The following is a 26,866-nucleotide window of genomic DNA, read 5'->3' on the forward strand; positions in this document are numbered from 1 at the left end:
GCAACTGAGAGAAGACTTCCACTGAAACTTCTATGGCACCATCAAACCCCAAACTTGTCAACATGCGCTAATAGCCTTTGAGACATTTGTTGGTTCCTCTCTCCTTTAGATTCAATTTTTCCACCATGTTCTATAATAAGTTACATACAATCATCGTAGAACTCCTAATCATAACTTGAGGCAAGTTTTCAAGAACTTCATAGAACTAAAATTATGGTTTTCTTCCACTCTATCTATGTGTGGGAGTGCGCCATCAAGTACACAAATCAATGTAAACATTCATCTTTAGTCTAGAAAAAAAAAAAAAAGGTATATAATCATCAGTTGAATTATTTCTATTTAAAACAGATTTTGGATGCATGTTTGATTCAATAAATAAGTTTAAAAAAAAAAATTTAATAGGAGTTTCTTTGAATATATTATGTTGAACCTATGACTACATAAGATTTCAAACAAAATGTTACCCATTTATAGCTTAATATAAAGGAGAAACAAAAACCTTGAGATAGGAGACAGGTAGCTCATTATCTTTGTCTAAGTCTCCCCACATCACCATTCACATCCAGTAAATCAATACGAACTACAAAACAAATTTATAGAAAACCTATCAAATTTTTCCCACAAGTAAAACAATAGTACAAATACAAAATAAGTTTGTCACTGAATCCTTAACATTAAAACAGTAAGCAACGGAATTGATGTTAGTTGCATTGAAATCTATACATAAAATAAAAATCCATAAACAATTTCATCTAGAATAAGAAAATTGTGTTATTTCAATTTAAACTAACAAATCAAACGACAAAGTTATATTAGGGGAAGGAAAAGAATTGAAACAAAAATATGCCAACAGATTATCTAGATGTTCATGGCCTTCATGTTGGACTTAAGTTGTTCATGGCTTTCTTGTTAGACTAAAGTTGGCTTCCAAGACAGTAAAAGTTTATAAAATTTTCACACTATTACATTCCCCAAAATTTACTAAATTTGAAACAATATTCTAACTAGAAAACGTATGTACTAAAACCCTAGTAACTTGTTCAAAATTTAAAAATTAACAAAATCAAAATTCTTGATCTGTCTACCCGACACCTATATAATCCTGGCCAAAACCCATTAAGTGAAAACAACATAGCGTCTCACCAATGAAACTGTCTTAGTCTCTAAAACTTGATCCGTCTCAATCACTGATTTGACGGCATATGCTGAAAAGAGTGTATATGGTCGATACTCAGACATTGTAAATGCCAACCTAAACCTTGTAAACAGTTTGAGAGGCAGAATCCTCAAACAATGTAAATGCCAACCTAGGCTAAAACCAAAAACATTACCACGTTTAGATTAAAACCAAAAAAAGAAAAAGAAGAAAAAAGGGCACTCCCACATAGCCACAATTCTACACTCCCACATTTAGATTATAAAAAGAACACTCCAATGTCATGGAAATACTCTTTCATGTATAGATTAAAAAGAAACATTCCCACCCCCCCCCCCCTCCCCCCCCCCCCCCCCCCCCAAAAAAAAACACTCTACATCCCACGTTTAGATTTAAGAAAGAAAAGAGAAAAAAATAAAATAAAAACCCAATCCCTAGTTTAACTCAAATACCCCAAACTTAAAGCATTCTTACCCATATTCCTTAATCAAAATCAAATTTAACCCAAACACCTAATTAAATATCAGTCCGGCCAAAAAATAAGTATATAACCAAATCCGTTAAATCTACATTGACACAAACACAAAAAATTGTTTCAGCTGCAACAATATTGCCTTATTTTGCACATACTACATGAACTAATCTGAGTCGCATCACAACACTCAAAGGGAATAAAAACATCAAGCAATCAAGCAAAAATAATAGAGCAGAAAACAAACTGGGATTTAGAGATACCTGAACTAAAGTATCCAGCTTCTGTTAGTATTTATAAACTATGAGGAAAGGAGTAAGGAAGATAGAGAGGCTGCCGTTAGAAGGTGGGGAAGGGGAAGGAACATATTTTGTGTAAGAAGTCTGCAATTAGAAAGTGGGGAAGGGGAAGTCTCACAGTTTGTGTGAGAAAACTTCCGTTAGAAGGTGGGGAATGGGAAGGAACACATGAGAAACAAAAGGGAAGGAAATTAAGGAGGTTGAAACCATGATTTTCAAAGGGTTTTCAGTTTAGAAGGCTTGGGTTTGGGCTTTAAGTTAGAATTTAATTTATAAGTGGTGGGTTGGTGGAATTAAATTTAAAAGAAGTGGGCTTTATGGTGGAGATAGTTAGGAAATAATTTTAGTTTTATTAGTATTTTAAAATTGTAGGATAAATTTAGGAAAGAAGATAAGAATGACATGGCTGCTGACATGGCTCAATGTGAGCGTAGCAACGTTAAATGCTATGCTTCAGCTTTTAATAATATATACATTACATAAAGCAACGACCAAGCCTTAGTCACAATTGTTTTTGAAATTGACTATAGATCCTCTACAATCAAAATCGGCCACCTATAAAACAAAATAAATAAATAAATAAAGGATGTATACTAGCTGTTTTCAAAATCTTTAAGGGCAAAAGTTTTTTTTTTTTTTTTTGTTGATAATTTGATAATTGGGGGCGAGGGAGATTTGAACCTAGATGTCTTTATTCAAAACACCAAGATGAGCCTATTAGTTGAGCTACAAGGCTCTTGGTGGCAAAAGAATTCTATTTTATAAATATATCTGTAACACCCCGACCCAATTGTATAGTTAAACTATGTATTTGAGTGGTTAAGTATTATTAATATTTTAAGCCACTTACTTTCTAAAATTAATATAAGAGTATTTAATAAACATATTATTTTATAATGCCATTGTATAAGAATTGTAAAGATTATAAATAATTGAATGACTAATTGTATTATAAATATATACTAAGAATGTACAAAACTATATTAAGTGGTTAAGTTATTAGATATATATATATATATATTGTTGTGGGTGTTTAATTAAGTATAAAGGTAAGGGTTTATATACAAAGTTATTTTATAGTTTAGGCCTTATAGAATATAAGCTTGTGAGGGGGGTGGAAAGTAAAGTTTAAAAAGTTTGAAGGGTGACACATCAACCTTTTTCCCTTAGCAATTCACATGCCCCACCAAGTCAATTTCCCTTATCTTTTCTTGGCTGCACCAGAAGCTTCATCTCCCATTCTTCTTTCTCTATTCCTTTTTCTTTGTTCTTATCTTTTTCTTCTTCCCTTGTTCCCACGCGGCAGCACCTTACTTCTCACCAACAGCCCTCCCTCTCTCACCCAAACCATATATCTTTCTCTAAGAAGGAATCAAACTGTTACTAAGGTTTCAGCTTCAGTTGTGGGTAAGTATATATGTTTATTTTTTGTTATGGGTATTTTAATGGTGGTATGGTTTGCTTTAGTTTCACTTTTATGTTCTCTAATATTATTGTTAGAAGCTAAAATTTGTGGTTTGTAAAATTAGGAAATCATGAACTTGTAAGTTTATATACATATATATATATATATATATACTGTTTTTCAAAGCTTTGAAACTGTGTTGGTGATTTGTTGAAGGTAGATTAGGGTTTTTACTAATTAATGATTGTATATGATTAAGGAAGTAAGAAAAAGCAAGGGTGAGTACTTTTGATGTTACTGTTGGGACTTTTGTTGTATTTAATTTTGCTATAAATGGTTAAATGACTATATATAAGTGTTTTCTAACATATCTAATGAGTGTATAAAAATCCCTATATGAAAATACCATCGTTTGATAATTGTTTGTAAATTTACAAGAAAATGCTGCAAAGCTATCACTGTGGCAGATTCTGTGTTTACGCATGATAAATTATGTATTAAATTGTATACAGTGAATTTGGATGCTAGGGATATTTACTATGAAAGCTAAGACACAAGTGGTTGTTATGGAAGCAGTCTCACAGCATTTGGATCAATATAAAAATAATTATTTAATTTCTAAGTTATATGAAAGTCTGTTAGGACAGATTTGAGTATGTTGTCTTGTATGATTTTTAGTAAATCATGATTTTATGATATGGCTCTGAAATTGATATGATATTTACTAAACATCCAGAGAAGTTGCTCTGTAAAATTGCATGACGTTTGGATGTGTATGGAAAGCCCATTTGTATTTTACAAATAAGGCATATGTTTTTGAAATGAGCAGTAAACAGTAATTGTTAACTCTGATTTTGAGGATTTAATTCTAAAGTTAAGGTGAATGTTTTGAGCTATAATTTAATATGCTTATCATTTGGTAAGTCGTATCATAGATAAATTTTGTATGACTTGGTTCAAGGTTTAGTACTCTAAAGGAGGGGTTCTAAACCATTCAACTATTGTTTTCATGGAGCTGTTTTGTTCATGTTGTATTTTGCCTTGTGTAAATTTATGCATGCACCATTGCCTCCAATCTCAAATATGTTTTGAATTGATTTTAAAGCTGATTGACATGATCTGAATATGAATATTAAAACAATAGTTTCTCTATGATTTGGTACATCATGTTGTTTGATGAATGTATTTTGTGTTTGGGGAAACTCATTGAGGTAGGATTAGGATTTCCTTGATTTAAAGAGATAGGCTTTGAAATGAATGTGTAAATTTATGATAAATAATAATTGATAGTAATAAGCTTTGATATTTGGTTTAGGTACTACCAACCCCCAGGTTTGAGCTCCCTCGATTTTAGGCTTTCGGTTCCTCTGCTTTGAGGTAAGGGATAAGTTATATGAGCATTTCGTAAGTCATGAGATTATTTTAAAGTACATTATGCATTAAAAGGTTTTTTTATATTAGAAATATGGCATATAATCATGTTTCGAACAAAGATATGTTCGTGAGTTCTTGAAATCTTATGTATATGATTTAAGCATATTAATGCTATTACTAATTTCACAAACACGATGTTTAAAGAAAACAATGGAGATGCTTTTATTATGAAATGTTATGTAAACTATGAATTTCAGTATGAGGTATAAGTATGAAATGTTTTCGGGTTATGTCCTCTAGTGATCTGAGCTCTGCCAGCAGGGGTTAATTACTGGCTTTCTATGTAAAATGTTATCTAATAGGCTAATAAAAGTGGGACTAGCTCTGCTGTACCCACCCTTGTTGGTTATGACCAACTTGTGAAGGATGCCAATCTACCCCTATGGTTGAAGATATGTATTATGATGTGATCTCGGGAATACCTGGCATTGTTGAGAATGTTGGATACCTAGCACAGTGATGCTATAAGCCTCCCAAGTAAGTACAGACTTATCAGACATGGACTAACCAATATGTTATTTATGAATAACTATATTATGTTATTAATCATGAGAAAATGATTTTGTTTAAATGCATTGTGAAAAGTTAAAAGCTCTCATGAAAAGAAAAAGTTCTGATAAAAAGAAAAGTTGTTCTTTAAAGATAAGAGTTTTTGAAATTCTATTGTGCTTTAAAGATAAAAAATCTAATGAAAAGGTTTTAGTGTTCTATAAAGATAAAACTTCTGATGAAAATACAAGTTTATGTTAAAAAGTTATCAGGTATCTGTTCTTTATGAAATGTTAAGTTTTATAACTATGAAAGTTATAATATTTTAAGAGAAGAAGTTTATGAAGAAAAGTTTTATTATTCTTTAAGATGTTTCTAGTTTAAGACAAAGTTACCAATTATCTGTTTTAAGTTAAAATGATTATGTTGAAATGAGAATATATATATACATATAAGTATGTACGTATGTATATGATTTTAAATAATCAATATTATATTTGGTGACTTTATAAGAAACGAAAGAAGTTCAATCCGAGAAGTTTTGGTAATATTATTCTGATAGGAAAAATGAGAACAATTATTTTTTTGATGAAGAGCGTATAAGTTATTATTATGAATATTATAAAATACTATGCATGAAAAAATATTCTCTTATCTGAATGTTTATAAAATTAAATGATTTGATTTACATGCATTTTTATTAAATTCTTGTGTATCTTACCCTCACTGAGCTATGTAACTCACCCCTTCCACTTTTTCAATCAATAGGTTTTATTTTGGAGCAAAGGAAGCCTTAGTCGAATTTGGAAGGAGCTGGTTTTAGTTTTAAACGTATAGATCCCAAATTAGTAATTTGATGTTTAGCTTTGCAGTATTTGTGTATTTTAGGATCTAATGAAAGTTGTGTACCTTAAAGCATTAAGAGATGTATTATGTGGAATTTAGAATATGAGTAACTGGTTGATTATGTTATTTTTTTAGTACAATGTAGATGCTCTGAATATCAAGTGAAAAATTATATCATTTAAGTAAGGAAACAAAGATGAAAGGAAAGAGGGAAGCTTTTGTAGAATCTTTTGAAAAAGTTTAGTTGGTTCTTGTTAATACTAGGTTTAAGCTTGATATTAACATGTCGGTCATGGTCACAAATTTAGGTATCGGGTTTGGGTCGTGACAATATCTGTGTGCAAAATTGGTCAAGTAAATACAAATAATATATATATATATATATATATTTTTTTTTTAAATTATAGGAAGGGGAAGGGAAGGCAGGTCGAATCCGTGATACGAGAGACGGGAGGGGTTAGGCACCATCGGACTAGAAGCCCATTGGCATAAATAATGAATTGTAAAAGCCTACAACTCATCATGATTAACAACCAGTTTTAAGCCCTAGCTCATATCCTCACAATGTCTCACATGGGGAACAAGTGGACCATTATCAATTTCTTTCTTTTTCTTGCAATCATAAAATGGGGGAGCATGAAAACAAGGCTCCATTGACATGGCTTGACAACAAAGTGGATTAGGGGTCGTTTGATTTTCAGACTTGTAGAGAATCCATGGCTTCAAACCTCCAAGATCTTGAGCTACATAACCAAATGTTGACCATGCACTTGTAACCAAGACATCAGTTAAGCTGAGGAGATACATTTTTGCCCATGCCTTGCTGTTGTGTAGCCTATTCTCTGTATGTTGAAATTGTTCTTAGCTTTGTTGGAAAACCTCAACCACATCTCCATTCACTGTTGGGTATTCCCAGTACATGTTTCTTACATTCTCAAAGTACCCAGAACTCAAAGATGTTTTAAGGATAGCTTTCAAGTTTCCCTTTTCTGATTGGGTAACAATAGTTCTCTTCCTATCTACTTATGGCAACACTTTATACTTTAGTGTACAAGCTAAAACTTGATCCATCACATATTGGAAAGGACCAGGTCCTATATCAAAATTTCTTATTTGAATTCCAATCCTCTCATCCACTTTAGCTAAGTAGGATTGATAGTACCTTGTTATTAGTCCCTATACATGATTTGAGGGGAGGAAAAGATACCAGCCTAAGTGGTGGAACAACTTTGGCATTGGCTTTCTTTCGTTAGGTAATTACCAAGGCAAAAGCAGCTCTCTCGGAAGTAAGTATCTTTCTGTGAGAATAATTTGCTTAATTCTAGCTCAAAAGAGGGCATCAATAAGAGAGATGGGAAAAAGTAGTTATCTGATTTCGTTATCAATCAAGGAACTCTACTGAGAAGAGTTTGATCTTGATCACATAAAAAGAGCTTATCATGATCATCATAATCATGTGCTAGATTGAGATATAAATATGATGGTAGTGATATTGTTGAAGTATTTAAGATGTTCTTCTTCAACATGTTCCCATAAGAATGAGGAAACTTCTAACTAAGGATTTTAAATGTCTCTTTGAGGGGGAAGTCAACAGGCAAAAACCATGATTTTTCTGGAAATGGCTCATAGAAAAGATCAGCCATATCCATTCCTTGGTCAACAAGCAATGCTCTATTTGTGAGGAGGGCATAGAGAAATGTAGATGTCAGGGTTAAAATCCTGTTGCCTAAGCCACTATAAGATATCCATACAACATACTTACACTTTGTAGAACTTGCACTATGGTTAGACTTGAGTTGTTTTTGTACTCTATTGTATGATTTAGTATGAGGACCACATCGTTTATGGAGATCTTCATAACTCCATAGTCTTGAAAGGAGATAAGAAGATGGTTTGTGGAGTGATGGTCTTCGAAATAAATTGGATTGATACCTGCTTAAGCAAGATCCCTTGTCAAATCCAGAAGCAAGAAGTCCACCAAGTAGTTTGTCTTTAGGCATCTCAGTAAATTGAGAGGAAACATCTTCTGAACCTACAAATTGTAGTAAAGAAATGAAAATACTATGCTTATTTGATATGATAGAAAATCAATACAGGAAGATACTGTTAGCCACGCCTTGTTTTGTTGGTAGAGATTAGTAAGGGTAATTGGGTAAAGCAATAACGTTGACTGCAAAGATCACAAACAAAAGAAGAAAGAAGATTTGAGCGGCTTAAGCTAATGAAGATGAAGTGTAGTTGGAGAAGTTGGCTCAGGCAGAGAGGCAGAGCATTAGAACAGAGTAATGGAAGATTAGCATTTGGGCTTGATATATGACAGTCATGATTAATACGACTTGTAGTTTACAATGTAATGTATATATAGACACATGTAATGTATTGATTGGTTGTAAGTAAGTAGATCCGTATAATGTGAGATTAGTTAGTTGTAGGTTATCTAGTCTAGTGATTGTTCTAGTATATAAATACCTCTTGTATTCACAGTTCTTAATTAATGCAATTAACGAAAAATTTCTTATATCTTGGTCTTCTCTCTAGCTTGTTATCAATTCCTCTCTTTCCTAGCTCTCTGTTTTCTTATAGAATGAAACTACTAAGAAGGATGTTAAGATACTATATATTAACAAGAGTGGGAATGACACAGGACAGCCAGAACAAAACTGAAATAACGGAAAAATAAATATATGACCTAGGAGTTAGCACCTAGGCCTGGCTTGGAGTCAGCACCAAGCGGAGAAACCACTAGGAGTCAACACTTAGGGTAGACTTGGAGTCAGCACCAGACCAAAAGAAGGACCAAATGACCATTGTTTTCATTCATCAAAATATCAACTATCTCCTCAAGGAGTACAATAGGTTGCTTATAAAGGATTGCTAAACTCTAGTTTTAATTGGCTAAGAAACCCTAATTGCCTTATTACAAAAATAACCTTACTTCCCAAATTAAAATACTAATAGCCTAATAAACTACTAGGACCTAAAATATAAAAATACAATTGACTTGCAAACATAAATAATATTAAATAATAATTTTCTTGCATATGACGCAAGACAACTAGAATGAAACTGAAATAACGGAAAAATAAAATATATGACTTAGGAGTCAGCACCAAGTAGGGAAACCAGTAGGAGTCAGCACCTAGGGTATACCTGGAGTCAGCACCAGACCAATATAAGGACCAAACGGCCATTGTTTTCATTCATCAAAATATTAACTATCTCCTCAAGGAGTACAATAGATTGCTTATAAAGGATTGATAAACCCTAGTTCTAATTGACTAGGAAACCCTAATTGCCTTATTACAAAAATAACCTTGCTTCCCAAATTAAAATAGTAATAGCCTAATAAACTACTAGGACCTAAAACATTAAAATACAATTGACTTGCAAAAATAAATAATATTAAATAATAATTTTCTTACATCTCCCGCATTAAGAAATCTTTTTGTCTTTCATGTATTAGATTAGATGCCTCACCTGTACTCAGTTTGAGGGCTAAAGGCCACAAATGATCAGTGAGCCAGTTCCACGGTAAGGTTGATTACAACCCAAACTTGATTGACCCCAAGGCACCATATAGGCTAAATCGTCTAGTACTTGGGACCATGTTGTTTTGGTAAGGCTTACTACGTGTGCAAGAATTCATAGCATAAAGTAGAATATAAAAAATGAGATAGATAATTTGTATTCTATGTTTATAATTGAGGTTGTTGAAGCTGGTATGATTATAATTTATAAAGCATACATTATTTTCAGCATAACGTACTTATTCTTTAAGCAGTCAAGAACTCAACCTAAACTCAACGTACTTGTTGATACATGATGAATGACAAAAGCTCATGAAACTCATGTACATATTGATACATAGAAATAGACTTATGCTTATGTAGCTTTCCATGAAGAAAGTGGTGGGGTTTCAGAATCCTTCCAAGTTGCAACCTCTTTCGTATATCTGTTGCCCTTCACGACATCCTCAGCAGCAAATGATTCAAGTTCAACCATTTCTTCTGGTGTCAGTTTCACAGACAAAGCTCCAATGTTTTGGTTAAAGTTTTCAATCTTGGTGGTTCCAGGTATGGGACACACGTCCTTTCCTTGGTGATGAACCCAAGCCAGTGCTAGCTGTGATGGGGTGCATCCCTTCCTTTCTGCCATTTCATTGACACGCTCAAATATGGTTTTGTTATGCTCCAGATTTTCAGGTTGGAACCTAGGTAGGAACTGCAAGTAGCAACTACATATATTAGCCAGCATCAGGACTGAATCACAAAATAACAACGGAGACTTTCATGGAGGCAGGGTCACTACTCATTCTGTCATTCATAGAGCCAACGATATTTACACATTAAAATACTTATAGTTATCAGCATCAAGACTTCATCACTAAAAATAATTTTGAGGTAGCACAATTTATAAAGGCAATGACGAATATAGTTTAAAAAATTCCATAACACATCTATTTAGGTCTGTAGGCAACCACAGCTACTGTTCCCTGGCTTAATGATGAGGACAATACACCTTATTAGATTGGATTTCTTATGTAGTTGGATTAGTTCATAGATCATGCCTATGGACTTGCTAGAAAATGTTAGTTAGCTTTTAGATCCCTGTTTGTGAGGTATCCTGAAATCCATAGTGTCACCACCAGTCTTCTATCTTCAAGTAGCAAGCCTCAATTCACCTTACCCCCCAGGCCTCAACTCACCTTACCCCCTCCTATGCCCAACACAATTAGTGCACCATTAGCTAGGGATGATAAAGGAAAAGGAGTGGAGAGTGAATCATCAAAGGTAAGTTCCCACCTACAATGCTTTAAATCGCAAGGCTTTGGTCATATTGCTGCCAAATGCCCAACTAAGGCCCTTGTCCTTTATGAAGAGGAGAAAGAGAATAAAGAAGACAATATAGAAGAAGTGTATGAACCCAACATGGTTGAAATCAATGTCAGAGATGATTAATGCAAGGAAAACCTTAAACTTGGTTGCATTCAAATGATACCAACTCACAACCCATGAGAGTGATCTAGAAAAGACAGAGTGAGGATTCCATTTCCCATGTAAACCAATATGCATGTGACAGTCCCAAAACTGAAAGCATGATTCCATTTGAAGTAAAGTAGGAAGCCTTTAGGTACTCTCCCATTTCAACCCATGATAGGGCACTTGAGTCAATAGGAACATATAAGCATCATGAGGTAAGTAAACAATTTCCAGAAAATGATAATCCTTATAAAATTCATGCTAGTTCAAACTACATGAAATTTCAAGCACAGATTTCATCATGGTTCCAAGAAAGCAATTTCAAGCTTGTAGTACTGAATCAGTCAAAATGTTGAAACACGTTGGACCAAATGCATATATTTTGATTTTCAAACTGATTATAAAAATGACTCCATCTTTAATAGCGAGAATTTGGATATTTATAAAGGCCCAGCAGTTTATTACCAACCCCATGATTTTGTCCAAATCCCTATACCAGCAGGTAAATAAAATATTGATGCTATTTTAGATGAATAGGTTATTTCTACTAGGGATGGAGAAATTCAGTGGTACCTAGTTCACTAGAAGGGACGACCAATATCGGACTGCACTTGGATCACAAGAGATGAACTGTAGCAACTTGCCACAGCAACTTGATCCGGATTTATTAGAGTACTACTCAGAGTTATTCTTGATGGGGCAGAGTCTTCCCCACCCCAGGAGGGTTGATGAGGACAGCACACCTTATTAGATTGGATTTCTTATGTAGTTGGATTAGTTTAGGATTCCAATTTATTTTGAGTTCACATAAGGATTAGACGATTAGATAAGGATTGGCTATTAGATTACTATCAGTTTAGAGTTTTATGGTTTATGAACTTTTATTCTTACAAGCTCTATATAATGGCTTCAAGTGGTTTATGTTTTATTAGACTTTTTATTTATTTATTTTTTATAGGTAATAAAAGTTTTATAGATAGCAAAAATGCAATGTGTTTACGATTGTAAACTCATAGTAAAGAAAATAATACCCAAAAAAAATCAAATAGAAACTCAAACAGAAATAAGGAAAAAAAGACAAGGAAATATAATGTGTGAGACCCCAAATACGAGACTACTCAAACAAGGTCCTAGCTAGCAAATTCTTCAACAGATAAATATGTCTCTCAATGTCCTCAAAAGTTTAAGCATTGCATTCCTTCCATACTCACCACATAAGACATGCTAGTACTATATTCCAAACATTTGAAAATAATTCCCCAATCAATTCCTCCAAGCGAAAAGAAGAGAGACAACTGTATTCGCTATTCGGCATCACCCAGTGAACCCCAAACAAAAGAAGAACCTCACTCCACAAAGCATGAGCAAAACTACAATGGAGTAAAAGGTAATCCACAGTTTCCTCATCACATCGACATAGGCAACACCAACTAACAAGAGGCAAGTTCTTTTTAACAAGGTTATCTATTGTAAGAATCCCACCCCTAGCAGCAGTCCATAAAAAGAAAGACAACCATTTAGGTATCTTAACACACCAAATGCTCTACCAAGGGAAAGAAACAAAAGTTGTTTTTAATAAAGAATTATAAAATGAGTCACATAAAAAATACCATAAACGATTCAACTGCCAAATCATAACATCATCACCCACCCCCTTCGGAATTCTGGCAGAAACATGCTCAAAGAAAGAGTGAAATCTCCCCATTTCCTAGTCATTAAACTCATGATAAGTTCCAACTTTTACCTCCCCCATCTGGTGCATATAAAATCAGATCAGAAATTAGAGCATCTTGAACCACAGCAGAGACAAAAAATTCCTGATATAACTCTTTCAAAGAAATAGGATTGCTCCAAGAGTCGTGCTAAAATTGAATGCGAATACCCTCTCCCGCTGCATACACCACATGACTACACCTTTCCTAATGTTCTTCCACAACCCACAGCCATGTGTCCCTCTAACAGCTCTACTGATTAATGAAATTCAGATGGGAGATTTTTCAATTCATTGGGTGCTGATTCCTAACACCTTAGGTGTTGATGGCTAAATTTTCTTGCTTGGTGCCAATTCCAAGCGACCCCTAGGTGCTGATTCTTAGGGTTTATCTTTTAGTTTTCTTGTTCTTTTATTTTCTCTTAATTGTCCTGCATCACTTAATTTTCATGACTCTAAAAGATTCCAGAAGGCAGTACAGATGACATAAACCGAGGTAGGAAAATAACAATTGTAATCTAGGTATGCCATGCTTAATTTATTCAGTTCAATCAGTATGATGTGCCATTGAAGTATTGGCATATATTAAAATCAGTATCTTTCAAGTAGTACAGCATCCAAAAAGTCAAAAACTTCTTTCATTGACGACTTACATAGATTCTAGAATTGATTATTATAATTCTTTGGAGCAATGACAAAATAGCAACAAACAATTAGTCCATAACCATTACATAAAAATAGTTTTCTGTAAAACGAAAAGGAGTTAAATGGGAAAATATTCTATTTCAAGAAAACTGATCTAGAAAGCGGTTAAAAAATCTTAATATAGAGAAGAACCAAATATTCTGAATGGCTAAATGAGAAATGAGGTAGGATACAATAACAAATATTCAATAGACACTTGACATCTGCACTGTGAAGTTATCAGCAAAACATTTAGACATTGAAAATCACTTGTCCAGATTTTTAGATTACCTGTATACATAACCACTAACGAAGTTGGTAACAAGTCAAACCTTATATGCTGCATTAGTTCATTAAGAGAATCAGGCAAAGCATATAGATATTTGCAAGGTCAATCACCATGTGAGCCAACTGGGGAGATAAAATCTCTAATAATGCACTGATGATGCTATAAAACTGTGAAACCAAATGCATGTGTATCTCATTTCGAAGCACATCATTTGAGTGATGGACCTACAAACCTTTCGGTAATCATCGTCCGTCAGATTTTCAAGAACCTTAGACCCAGACGAAAAGAACCCTCGTCCTAGAGGACTGTATGCCACAATCCCAATCCCTAGTTCCCTGAACAATTAGGAGAGTAAATTAAAATTTCGAACCATAATTATTACATACCTTAAAATGCAATTGTAATTGACACCTCACCTGCAAGTAGGAATTATTTCTTCCTCCACATCTCTAGACCACAAAGACCACTCTAGCTGCACAGCAGTTATGGGATGAACCGCATGTGCCCTTCTGATTGTAGAAGCAGAGGCCTCAGATAGACCTATATACTTCATTTTACCCTCTTCAACTAGTTTCTTGAGTTCTCCAATCTTACAATACAAAGGAGATTAGAATTAGAGGATGCTCAACAGCAAGATTTTAAAAGATGCATAATGGGACATATTAAGAGAAAATAGAATTAGAGGATGCTCAACAGCAAGATTTTAAAAGATGCATAATGGGACACATTAAGCGATAATAGTGGCAACAAATGTAACAACTAAGCTAGCTAACAAAGTGATAACTGCAAGATAATCACTGTAACAATAGTATACTGATATGTAATTAGACTACTTAGAATATGATAAATGCCAAATTATAATGCTTGCTGATCATTATCTGACAGTCATGATAGGATAGGTTCATGGTTACATGTTCTTAGGCAAATGGTAGTTTCCTTTATTCAAAGATCTCATAAATAATTACAAAATAATTTAACAATGATGATCACTTACAGTGAAGCATGAAGCTAAATTTGAATATGCATATTGATAGTCATCATATGTCAAAATATGACGCCTTCACAACAATGCTCATTAATCCTTCGAAAGGGGCACAAGTAAAACATGGTGCCTTTGACTCTCTCTCTCCCCGAAAGGAAATGTGAATTCACTAAAAATATATATTAAATATAAAAATGAATTCAGAATATTGATTTCTTGAATTTGCCTAGGATGCAGTCCAAAATCTTAGGGATGTGGAGATACAGATAAGAATGGGGGGATAGGGTGAAGTTGTATGAAATACATTAAATAGAAAAGTGAAAATGAGTTCATCAAAACGAAAGTGTTAGTTGATTCCCGCATTAATTCAATATTCAGTTCAATCAATTAAAAAAAAAAGAAAAAAATTATTAGTTTGATTCCCTCACTCAGTTGAATTGATTGAAGTAGAATAAAAGAGAAAATGAGGAGTTCCTAATTTGGTTTGCTTTTGTTGTCATTCATACGCATGATCTTCTTCCAATACTCTAAACTATAATGGAAATGTGAAAGAAGGTTTCAGTTCTTCCAATATGAATGAGCAAAAGAGGCAAGTGAGAACAAACTTCTACTTTTTTGGCACCACAAGTATAGAATGGAGAAGGAAGTCCACACAATGTTCATGTTTAAAAAATATGAAAGTAAAAAGGCTTATAATAGTGTTCCTGTCAGAGGAAACTACAAAAATGAGAGTGTAACAAAGTGTGGCTAAATATCCTGCACTCTTTTTTCTGAATGACATTCTTAAAATCTTGGATCTTCAGTCAAATCTTAAAATGGCATTTCACTGAGACAGGATATGACTCCAACGGGGACTTTTAAAATCAGAAGACAAAATCAGCTTGACTCTAAATGGAATCCGAGCAGATTCTGCTCATGTTGTTCAAATAATTATCAGGAAATAGACAATGAAAAAAAGAAAAGATAATAGGCTAAATTTCTGTAAAATGGGATTTCTCTACTGCCAACATTTCTGGTTCTATTTCTGAATTGAATGCATACACTCTATTTCCACCAGCTATTGTTTGAAAAAATCCACTTGAACAAAAACTTACAAAGCAAAAGAGTTAGATTAACACTTAAAATTGAAGAAATACATGCTAACAAAGATCATGAGTTGAAACCAAGAAGAGAACATAAACAGGATAAAATAAGGAGATCGATTGTGACATGCCATTACATTCCAATTAATGAGCCAACCCTGTCGCCATAGACATTTGCCTCAACTTAGGCTTTACTACATTACTTTATCTAAAAATGGAGTGACCCTTGTAAGCTAGAAAGAACTTTGAAAGAAACAAAGAATAGTCCCTCCCCTATTTTTATTTTTATAGAAATAAAATGGTTTTTATTGTGTGGAAGTTATTTACAAATACATTAAGATAAGGTTGTGAGCCGTGGGGGCTCCAGAAATATTTTCCAGAGTGGTCATTAAGAAACTTAAATTACACAAAATTTAATTAGAAGAGAACTTCATATATTGACCCAAAAAAAAAACACACACTCACACAAATACATAAAGTCTAACATTTTTTTTTTACAAAATTTTTTATTTTGAAATGTTTGCATAATAGTCTCATTATCAATGTTGTAAGTTACATCTCTATCAAAATTTTAGTTAGTTAGAAATTTTCTTGGGATTTTTCTTTTTATTTGTAAGGACCTAATATATTATTAAGGGGACTAAACTTTAAAGACAATGTTTCGCTACGAATTTAATTATACCCTAAGGCTACAACTCTCATTAAATAAATTAACATGGTCAATATTGAAAATCTAATTGTTAACTTGCATGTTCTTTAATATTTATGTTCTTAAAACGCATGTTAAATTTCATGTCAATCGTATGTTATTTACTTTTAATCCATAAATTTATCTTTTATATATAATTTTAAATTACAAAAACTCAAAATTTAAAGATTTGAGTGATGACATATCTATTAATCCTTGATCTTTTTTAAATTTTGCAAATATAGAAGATATAAAAAGAAAATGTATCTATTTGTGGATTTTTCAAAATTCACGTACAATTAAAAAAAAAAAGTTTTTTACCAAATTTTGTCCAAAATTTAATTATGTTAGGCCTAAAAAAATTTAAGGTGGTTACAAATATTTTTTAAGGATTAAAAAATCATAAATTTTTAAAATTTTATATTAAAAAAAAATTTCAGGTCAGGGTGGTCCTGGACCACCCTGAACTGAATGTAGAGCCGCCAGTGGTTGTGAGAGTTAAAAAATGTATATTCCAGGTCCAGCCATCACATATATATATGCAAAGAATAATTTTTGATATAATGAAAAGACAAATGGAGATGTTACTATATATGTGTATGTATATATATGCCGAATTGTCGATAGAAATTAATTTCAGGGGACATTGAAAAGAAAACAGCACAAGATTACTACTCCTTAAGACTTGATATCTGAATCTGATATGAATTAACTAACCGTGACTTCAATGGGAACGCGGGTGTCAACACGATGCTGATAGTAGAGATCAATACAATCAATACTGAGGCGCTTCAAACTGGCCTCACAAGCTGCTTTCACATACGCTGGATCGCCACGGATTTCCCTCTTCCCATCCGCAAAGCTAAGACCAAACTTTGTTGCCAATTCCACCTTCTCTCTTACCCCTCCCTTCAAAGCCTGTAGCAACCACCCACGCAAAATGGAAAATTAGCTAGGAAAGTAGTAGCAGTAGGAACACGTACAACATTTTCAATTAGTAGTAGTACCTTTCCAAGGAGGATTTCATTGGTGAAGGGGCCATAGACGTCGGAGGTGTCGAGGAAGGTGACACCAGTGTGGATGGCATGATGGATGAGAGAGATCATGTCTTCATCAGGCTTTGGAGGACCATAGAAGGAGGACATTCCCATGCACCCTAAACCTTGTGCAGACACCTCCAGTCCCTGTGAACCCAGCTTTATTCTCCCTACTCTTCCACCCATTATTATTTCTTTGCTTCTTCTTTTCTTTCTTCAACAATCAACTTCTTCTGCTGCTGCTGCTACTACTACTCCTTGCTGCCTTTTATGGCCAAGAGAATAGAAATATAATACTACAAATACGAGCAGTCCTGTTTCGTAATTATGAAAATGCTGGCGTAAGGACATACGTGTTCTTGGGGTAACTATTCCGCCACTATCTGTTGGAGGGATTGAGTTTAAAGTTGAAAAAGAAAAAGAAAAAGTTTCAACCGCTAAATATAAAAAATTGAATAAAGATAAAAAGAGTCGTGAGAGAATTGGAGTGAAATGCACAGAGCAATTGCTAAACGTAATTGCGTCAGATCCTAATCCCTATTAGCGGACGGTCCCAATTTTCTTTTCTTTTTGTTAAGAGTCCATTTAGTTGGTAGAGTGAAGAAATAGAAAGATAGAAAATAGAGAAAAAATAAAAAAGTTTTTAATTTTCTTTTATGATGTTTAGTTTGAAAGTAAAAAGTGAAGATATAGAAAATCTAGTCTGTATAAATTTATTTTCATACTCTTAATAGATAAAAATAATAACTAATAAGAAAAGAAAAATACAAATGAACAGAAAAATAGAAGCACCAAAAGTGTACAGAGGGTCCGTTTGAATAGTACTTATTGTTGCTAAAAGTTGATAAAAACTGATTGTTGCTGAAAACACTGTAGCAAAATAAATTTTAAATGTGTGAATAGTGTTGTGGGACCCACTTTTAATATTAAATATTGCGTAAATAGTGCATGAACAGTGCACGCACAGTAAATTTTGTCCCCCAAAATCAAAAAAGCCGGCCAAAAAAATAAAAAAGGAAAAAACGTGAAACTGAAAACGTGCCGCAACTAAACTTGCTATCCAAACCGGGTCAGAGAAGGAAAAAAAAAAGCTAAAGAACGAAATTTAATAATAAAAAAAGGACAAAAAAATTAAAGGAAATTTAAAAAAATGAAAAGGACAAAAAAACTAAAGAAAGAAATTTATAAAATAATAAAAAAAGAAACAGCTGACCCGTACAAAAAATGACAAAACTGAAAAGAAAGCAAGGAAAAAAAATGTGAACAGTAGCCAGAGAGTTTTTTGTCCAAACATTTTCTCTCTTGTTTTTTGTCCATTTTAGAGAGAGAATTTTTTGGTGAGCTTGAGGAGAAAATACTTTGGGCCTATCATTTATTTTTCTTCCTTTTCACCTAACCAAACACACTTTAAAAAAGTTTTTCTTCTTCTTTTCTCTCTAAAGTTTTTCATTTTTAATATTTCATCTCTAAACAAACACACCCTAAGATAATTGCAGAGATGGACTTGTTGTTGAGGTGAAAACGGCTTATTAAATTAGTCATGAATATACCTTTCTAAAAGAAAAAAAAAATTGTCACGAGTATCATTCTTATGATTTTTTTTTTAATAGAGTTTCAATTTATAGTGGCCACTTTTGAATAATTAATTACTCCGAAAATATGATTTGATTTCTTTGTTTTCTATTGAAATAAATCTTTCAATAAAGCCTATTAGGTGATATTAATTGCTAAGAGCTTTATAGTTCAACTGGCACCTCCTAATGTTTATAATAAAAACGTCTAGGGTTCAAATCCTTCCTTTCCATTGCAATTGTTGAATTAAAAAAAAAAAGAAAAAAAAAAGAAAAAGGAAAGGTGATATTAATTGAAAATTGACATTGACGGCATAACCACATAAGCATTTTTTGTTAAGCATAACCGCATAGGCATATATGCATGGGCTAACAGAAAAAGTAAAACAATAAGTAGGATACTCTCAACCAAAAAAAAAATCAATAAGTAGGATATATACAAAAATCATCGAGAAGTCCACAATCTTTCGAGCTAAATTTATTTTTAAAAATTCTTTAAAAATAACTACTTAAATATATGCACTTTCCTATGTTTACCAAATTTTTTTCATTTTTTCATTTTTTCATTTTTTCATTTTTCCTTGTATTATTGATTGAAGTAATGGAATTGTTCCAATTGCATAACTTGACCGCCTTTCTTTTCTTTATTAGGCTTTTGAGTGGAGTTGTGATGTATGTTTATATTAGAACCAATTTTTATCTCCCTTGTGTGTGTGTTTGTTTCTTAAAAAAAAAAAAATGTAATACTTAAAAAAAAAAATTAATTCCTTTTTAATGCTAAAGTAGGCAATCCACTAAAATGATGCAATTGCTCACTAAAGTTTACCTTAGTTTCCAGTTTGGAGTCAAAATGGCCAGATCCCAGATTTGGACAAAATATTTAGCAATTTACCACTGTTTGAGAAATATTTAGCAATATACCATTATTTTGAAACTTGAGTTCATGAAACTTGAGTTCTACATAGAACTTGAGTTTATGAAAATCGAGTTCCAGAAAAATGTGACATGGTGGCAGAGGCTAATCTGGTATTTTATAATTTAAAAATCCACGTGGAACTCAAGTTTAGGAAGCTCAAGTTGCTTGTAATATAAAGTAGAAATTATACTAAACCTACCTGCGATTTGACCCAAAATCACTTTGCCTACTTGTGGTTTGAAAAGTGTCACTTTACTTACTTGAGGTAATGTCTGTTAGTCTCCTGCTACCCACCTCTATTACAAATAGGGGTAAATTTGTATTTTTTCTACCTTTTTATATCTCTCCTCCCAAAATATAAAAATCTAAAAAAATCAAGAGGAAAAAAAAAAAAAGATCTAAAAGTTAGGTTTTATAAAATTTAAAAACAAACATAATATTGTTCTTGTAGTTGGGTGGATTGCTTCTATAGCCACCACCAGCGACGGAACTGTTATTGGATTGGGGGGCAATGCCCCCCCCCCCCCCCCAATTTTTTTTTTAAAATATTACTATATTAATTGATACTAATTTTAGCATTTTTTTCAATAATAAATTACACTTTGCCTCCCTTAATAATGTCATCAATTCTTTTGAGTAATGTTATATTCACAAACGTTTTTACAACGTTTATACAAAATATTGAGGTAGCAAATTCTTATTGGTTCGTACACTTGCATCACTTTTTACTTATCAATAACTACTCACCATATAAGCAATTTGCAAATTTTTTTTGTAGTTTTAGCATTTTTCACCTTTTAAAGGAAAAAAAATTAATAGATTAAATCTAAAACAAAATATACAAGCTCAAAAAATTAGCCCAACAACAAAAATTACCAATAATAAAACTAAAAAAATTAAGCCCAATCAATCTAGCTATTTTACCCTGAACAAACAATTGGGCCATTTAAAAAATTTTAAACAAAAATCCTTAGTAGTAAATCAGTAGACTTAAATACTAGAGCTGCCGCACACAGCTAGCAGCATAGTCGCCTCCCCTAACTCCAAGTCTTGGCTCTATCCCTGGTCACCACCAACAATTTTTTTTTAAATTTTTTTATACAGTTTTCTGGTAATTGTTCATTTCCTAACTCTATAACTTATAATTTCCTGTGATTGTACATGAGGAGGGCAGATCTAACATTTTCAGTTCTTAAGAAAGTTTGGGTTATGTGGATTTGATCTAAACTTTGATAGAGTATGGGACATGAATAATTAGTTTTTTGAACATTTCTTGAAAGGCCAAAGAGCCGGGCCATACATGGTTCTAGGTGTGAAATAGCCGAACAATGCATGCGCAGGTTTTCAATTTCCGACACAGTTGTTCTTGGTGCATGAAAAACTTTAGTTTTAACATATCAAGAAGTAAAGGCAATTGTACAAGTTATTATATTTAAATCAAACCTCCATGTATCAGCATTCCCATTAGTTCCATTCACGTGAAATTTTCTATATGGCTTGAAGAATTGCTTTCCAAATTTCACTATCGTAAAGCATCCACAACGTGATGCATTAAGTTGTCAAGGGTGGAGTACTAATTGTAAGGCAAGATATTGTTGTATTTTGGATGAGACAGCTAGGAAATAATATAGGTAAATAAAATGACTCGCTATATAATAAGAAGGTACTTAGGATGGTAATATGTTAATTAACCATATCTCATGGTTGTTTGCTTCCGATGTTAGAATACTTATTTTTAAGAAGACAATATTAGTATACTTGAATCTTTTGTGGAGGCATTATTTGTCAGTTACACACAGAGCAACGACCAAGCCTTTGTTCCAATTGTTTTTGAAATCGACTATAGATCCTCTACAATCAGAATGGGCCACGTATAAAACAAAACAAATAAATAAATAAAGGATGGATACTAGCTGTTTTCAAAATCTTTAAGGGCAAAAGTTTTTTTTTTTTGTTGATAATTTTATAATCGGGGCGGGGGAATTTGAACCTGGATGTCTTCATTCAAAACACCAAGATGTGCCTATTAGTTGAGCTCTTGTTGGCAAAAGAATTCTATTTTATAATTATATCTGTGCACAAAATTATGGGAAGGGAAGGGAAGGCAGCTCAAATCCGTGATATGGGAGATAGGGGAGGGGTTAGGCGCCACCGGACTAGAAGCCCATGGCATAAATAATGAATTGTAAAAGCCTACAACTCATCATGATTATCAACCAGTTTTATGCCCCAGCTCATATCTTCACAATGTCTCACATGGGGAACAAGTGCACCATTATCAATTCCTTTCTTTGTCTTGCAATCATAAAATGGGGGAGCATGAAAACAAGGCTCCATTGACATGGCCATACGACAAGGTGGATTAGGGGTCGTCTGATTATTAGACTTGTAGAGAATCCATGGCTTCAAACCTCCAAGACCTTGGCTACATAACCAAATGTTGACCATGCACTTGTAACCAAGACATCAGTTAAGCTGAGGAGATACATTTTTGGCCATGCCTTGCTGTTGTGCAACCTATTCTCTGTATGTTGAAATTGTTCTTGGCTTGGTTGGAAAACCTCAACCACATCTCCATTCACTGTTGGGTATTCCCAATACATGTTTCTTACATTCTCAAAGTACCAGAACTCAAAGATGTTATAAGGATAGCTTTCAAGTTTGCCTTTTCCGATTGCGTAACAATAGTTCTCTTCCTATCTACTTGTGGCAACACTTTATACTTTAGTGTACAAGCTAAAACTTGATCCATCACATATTGGAAAGGACCAGGTCCTGTATCAAAATTTCTTATTTGAATTCCAATCCTCTCATTTGCTTTAGCTAAGTAGGCTTCATAGTACCTTGTTATTAGGCCCCATACATGATTTGAGGGGTGGAAAAGATACCGGCCTAAGTGGTGGAAAACAGTATCTTTCTGTGGGAATAATTTGCTTAATTCTTGCTCAAAAGAGGGCATCAAGAAGAGAGATGGGACAAAGTAGTTATCCGATTTCATTATCAACCAAGGAACTCTACTGAGAAGAGTTTGATCTTGATCACATAAAAAGAGCTTATCATGATCATCATAATCATGTGCTAGATGGAGATATAATATGATGGTAGTGATACTGTGGAAGTATTTAAGATGTTCTTCTTCAACATGTTCCCATAAGAATGAGGAAACTTCTGACTAAGGATTTTAAATGTCTCTTTGAGGGGGAAGTCAACAGGCAAAAACCATGATTTTTCTGGAAATGGCTCACAGAATAGATTAGTCATAACAATTCCTTGGTCAACAAGCAATACTCTATTTGTGAGGAGGGCATAGAGAAATGCAGATGTGAGGGTTAAAACCCTGTTGCCCCAGCCACTATAAGATATCCACACAACATACTTACACTTTGTAAAACTAGCACTGTGGTTAGACTTTAGCTATTTTTGTGCTCTATCGTATGATTTAGTATAAGGTCCACATCATTTATGGAGATCTTCATAACTCCGTAGTCTTGAAAGGAGATAAGAAGATGGTTTATGAAGTGATGGTCTTCGAAGTAAACTAGATTGATACCTGCTTAAGCAAGACCCCTCATCAAATCCAGAAGCAAGAAGTCCACCAAGTAGTTTGTCTTTAGGCATCTCAGTAAATTGAGAGGAAACATCTTCTGAACCTACAAATTGTAGTAAAGAAATGAAAATACTATGCTTGTTTGATATAATAAAAAATCAATACAGGAAGATACTGTTAGGCGCACCTTGTTTTGTTGGTAGAGATTAGTAAGGGTAAAGCCAATACCTTCCAACATAAGCTTTGAGTTATCTTCACTACTGTCAACTCACAAATGTCTAAGTATTCTAATTTAGTATTCTGAAACCCCAGGACATCGGTAAGATAGTATGGAAATGGTATTGAATATCTAAAATCATAGAGCTTTGGGAGCTTACTAACAGTGTTATGCAATATTATGCTCATGCTAAGTGCTGGTATATGGAACTACAGTTAAATTTGTATGAAGACTTGACTGTAATTATAGTGATATGAGTACTAAGAAACATAGATAGCTCAAATTGGAGGTCCAATTTCAAACTTCCAACTTTCCTAATAAACTCACAAAAAAGTAAGTACTTGAAGAAAAATTGAGCTGCTTAAGTTATACAAATGTAGAAATGAGTTATTTTAATAATTATCTATATCTAGCAACAAGATAAAACTTCAAAATTAGTACAGATTATGTCATAAACCTAGGACCATTCTGCATTTTCAAATTATGACCCAAGTAAAATCCTTTCTTATGATTTAATTTACATAGGATTTATATCAAATTACGGACACGTCATTATCAGTACAACAATTCTAAGATAATCTAAACAAATCTAATCATGAATGGAGATCACATCAAAAATATAAAATAAAACAAAAAACAGCTCTACTGCTTATGTTCATGGTCCCTGACTAGTGGATTTATGGACCTTCCTAACCTAAAAGATTGTACTAGTCTGAATTTCGGAATTTACATCCCAAATATGCAAAAATATATACTTTTCAGAAACAATACTTTATGTGCCCAGATTTTTCTCAGGTCTATTAGTTACTTTTTGAGTTTTCAGGGGGAAAAGTCCTTGCACAACTTTAAAATTAACATAATCAAAACAGAAGTGGCTTTTTGGCTTTTCCCTATAGAACATAACTCAGTACCTATTGTGATTATGCATACTTTTCTTCAGTGACATTGGCAAGTGAAGATGTAAAGTTTAAAAAAGTACGTGAAAAATTATGGTTTCAAATTATGACCCAACTAAAATCCTGTCTTATGGTTCAATTTCATATATATCTTGCATACATTCGTTAAGCTATCCTTCTAAAAAAAGCATATATTGCTCTTGTATCAAACAGCATAAAAAGAACTAATTGTTGTAATTTTCCAGTTCTTTGCCACCATTTTAATGATTCTTTATTGAAAAAACATCGAATGGGAATGAGCAAATCAATGAGAAATACATAAAGGGTGACCAATTTTACACAAATTGAACTCACCAAATTCACCAAAGTAAAATCTCTAGTTGTGCTAGAAAAAAACCCGTCTTTCCAAAATATGGCCCTTATAATAAAATAAAATAAAAAATGACGAGGAAAAAAAAAAACACACCAAATCCTACATAACCATACAAACACCAAAACTATCAAAAACCCAATATCTAAAACAAAAGGTAGCCACAATTCTATGAAGCCAAAATGACAAACAACAACAACTACCAAGTCTTTATCCCAAAACTTTGTAGTCATTATGAATCATCAACATACTAATCATAGTCAATTATATGTATTATTTTCTTTCATTCTATCCTATCCAAAATTCAATAAAATTTCACAACTTTTTTAACTTGTTGAGATGTCATTTTCACATGCTATTGTGCACAAATCACAACTTGTCACCTCAACTGTCGCAAAAAAAAAAAAAAAAATTGTGAACTATGTTGTGTCATTACTTGTACATTCATATAATTGTAAGCAACCAAACAGGAGGTACATAACCTAACAACACCGTTCTCACCTGCATGCAATGAAGTAACATTGTGAGCTGCTTTTTCCAAAGCACTGGCTTCAAAGACTTCACCAATGCGATTGGCAGGTGGGTTTTGAAGGACGAGTGTGAGTGTGACAAGAAGTGGGAAAGCCACCAAAGAAGCAACCAATACCTTCAACATCTTTGGTGTACTCATGAGGCTCTGAGGATTCGTCTATTTGTGGCCTTTGCTGGAGTTGATGAAAGCTTTAAGATTAGCCATTCAAATTCTTATAAAAAGGGAACGGGTTCACTCTTTAAAGTTCATGGGGTCTAAAAGTAACAAACAATTGGCACAAAGAGAGAGAGTTTTGGCCTTTGGAGTTTGGACTCTGAAGACTGATTCGAGCTGGTTACAGTGATATGAGCAAGTTTTCAACTTAAAAAATTAAAAACCATTAAAAAGTTTTGTAGCTCAATTAACATTTGTTGATATCTCTAAGGAAGATGTCCAGGTTTAAACCATCTCCGCTTCAGTCTTCACAGTTCACATACTGAATTATGAAGAAAGAAAAAAAGAAAGAAAGAGTAAAAGCCAAACGAGGTGGCTTGATTTGTTTCATTTATGTTTCACATATCTGCTCCTAGAATCATGGCTGCAATCTCTACAACTTTCTTTCCTTCTTTTCTATATTTCTTTTCCTCTTTTTAATTATTGAAATGATAACCATGACAATCACAATAATGAATTAAATCAATAAATTTAGTAATTCAAAATTTGTTTTTATGTTACTTATTGTGATCAATATATAATAAAAACGGATTCAAATCCTCCATAACACTTTTTGTGTTCCACTAATTACAACTTGTCATGTGTTTTTTTTTTTTTATTATTCATTTTAAATTTTGGCTATTTTATAAGGAAAGTTAAACAAATATATGATAAGTTGTGATTGATAGAACATTAAGTGGAACAATAAAAATTGTGTAGAGGATTTGTATTCAATAAAAACTATATCAATGATTCACTCATTTACAAATGGAGTTGATCTCTTCAAAAAAAAAAAAAAATTGATGTTAGGAATTTAATAGGATAAATAATGTTGGCTGTAAAAACTTGAAGACTCTCCCTCTAAATAAACCTCACCGTTTTATTGAATGAAAAGAGAGATTACAAAATTGTGAGAATAGATTACAAAGGCTAACTAAATTTTTTTTTTTTTTTAGAGAGTTTCAACTTATGACGTCTGTTTGTAATGATAGCTCTTTATTATCATATTAAAACACCAATCAGTTTCTGGTGTAGGCGGGGATTGAACCCTAAATATCTTATTCAACCATCA

The 26,866-nt window shown here is 33.1% G+C and overlaps 1 protein-coding gene, 1 long non-coding RNA gene and 2 pseudogenes across 2 annotated transcripts; 1 reads left to right on the forward strand and 3 right to left on the reverse strand.

Moving 5' to 3' along the window:
* The first annotated feature begins 3,127 nt into the window (after positions 1 to 3,127).
* LOC112033840 (uncharacterized) lies at positions 3,128 to 6,227 on the forward strand. The gene is made up of 4 exons (XR_002885290.2): positions 3,128 to 3,334; positions 4,648 to 4,709; positions 5,069 to 5,243; positions 6,024 to 6,227. It is a non-coding gene; the product is annotated as an uncharacterized LOC112033840 (long non-coding RNA).
* Positions 6,228 to 6,611: 384 nt separating this feature from the next.
* Positions 6,612 to 8,129, reverse strand: LOC112033818 (galactoside 2-alpha-L-fucosyltransferase-like; annotated as a pseudogene).
* Positions 8,130 to 9,808: 1,679 nt separating this feature from the next.
* On the reverse strand, positions 9,809 to 17,809 carry LOC112033819 (probable aldo-keto reductase 2). Its single transcript, XM_024066589.2, has 5 exons — positions 17,524 to 17,809; positions 17,234 to 17,434; positions 14,181 to 14,353; positions 13,997 to 14,099; positions 9,809 to 10,322 (listed from the first exon to the last, which is right to left on the reverse strand). The coding sequence occupies exons 1-5, from the start codon at positions 17,737 to 17,739 to the stop codon at positions 9,984 to 9,986; spliced, it is 1,032 nt and encodes a 343-aa protein (XP_023922357.1). The 5' UTR covers positions 17,740 to 17,809; the 3' UTR covers positions 9,809 to 9,983.
* A 4,424-nt stretch (positions 17,810 to 22,233) lies between these two features.
* On the reverse strand, positions 22,234 to 25,740 carry LOC112033826 (galactoside 2-alpha-L-fucosyltransferase-like; annotated as a pseudogene).
* Between the last annotated feature and the right edge of the window lie 1,126 nt (positions 25,741 to 26,866).

The sequence above is a fragment of the Quercus suber genome, unplaced genomic scaffold (assembly GCF_002906115.3).
Source record: "Quercus suber isolate HL8 unplaced genomic scaffold, Cork oak 2.0 scaffold_106, whole genome shotgun sequence".
Lineage (NCBI taxonomy): Eukaryota > Viridiplantae > Streptophyta > Magnoliopsida > Fagales > Fagaceae > Quercus > Quercus suber.

Bases quoted from the DNA above. Each gene is read 5' to 3' on its own strand.
- LOC112033819 (XM_024066589.2), bottom strand. From the start codon at position 17,739: ATGGGTGGAAGAGTAGGGAGAATAAAGCTGGGTTCACAGGGACTGGAG. The intron at 17,435-17,523 runs GTACTACTACTA...TGGTTGCTACAG, and splicing joins ATGAAATCCTCCTTGGAAAG to GCTTTGAAGGGAGGGGTAAG. The intron at 10,323-13,996 runs GTTTGTAGGTCC...TGCTACTTGCAG, and splicing joins CGGACGATGATTACCGAAAG to TTCCTACCTAGGTTCCAACC.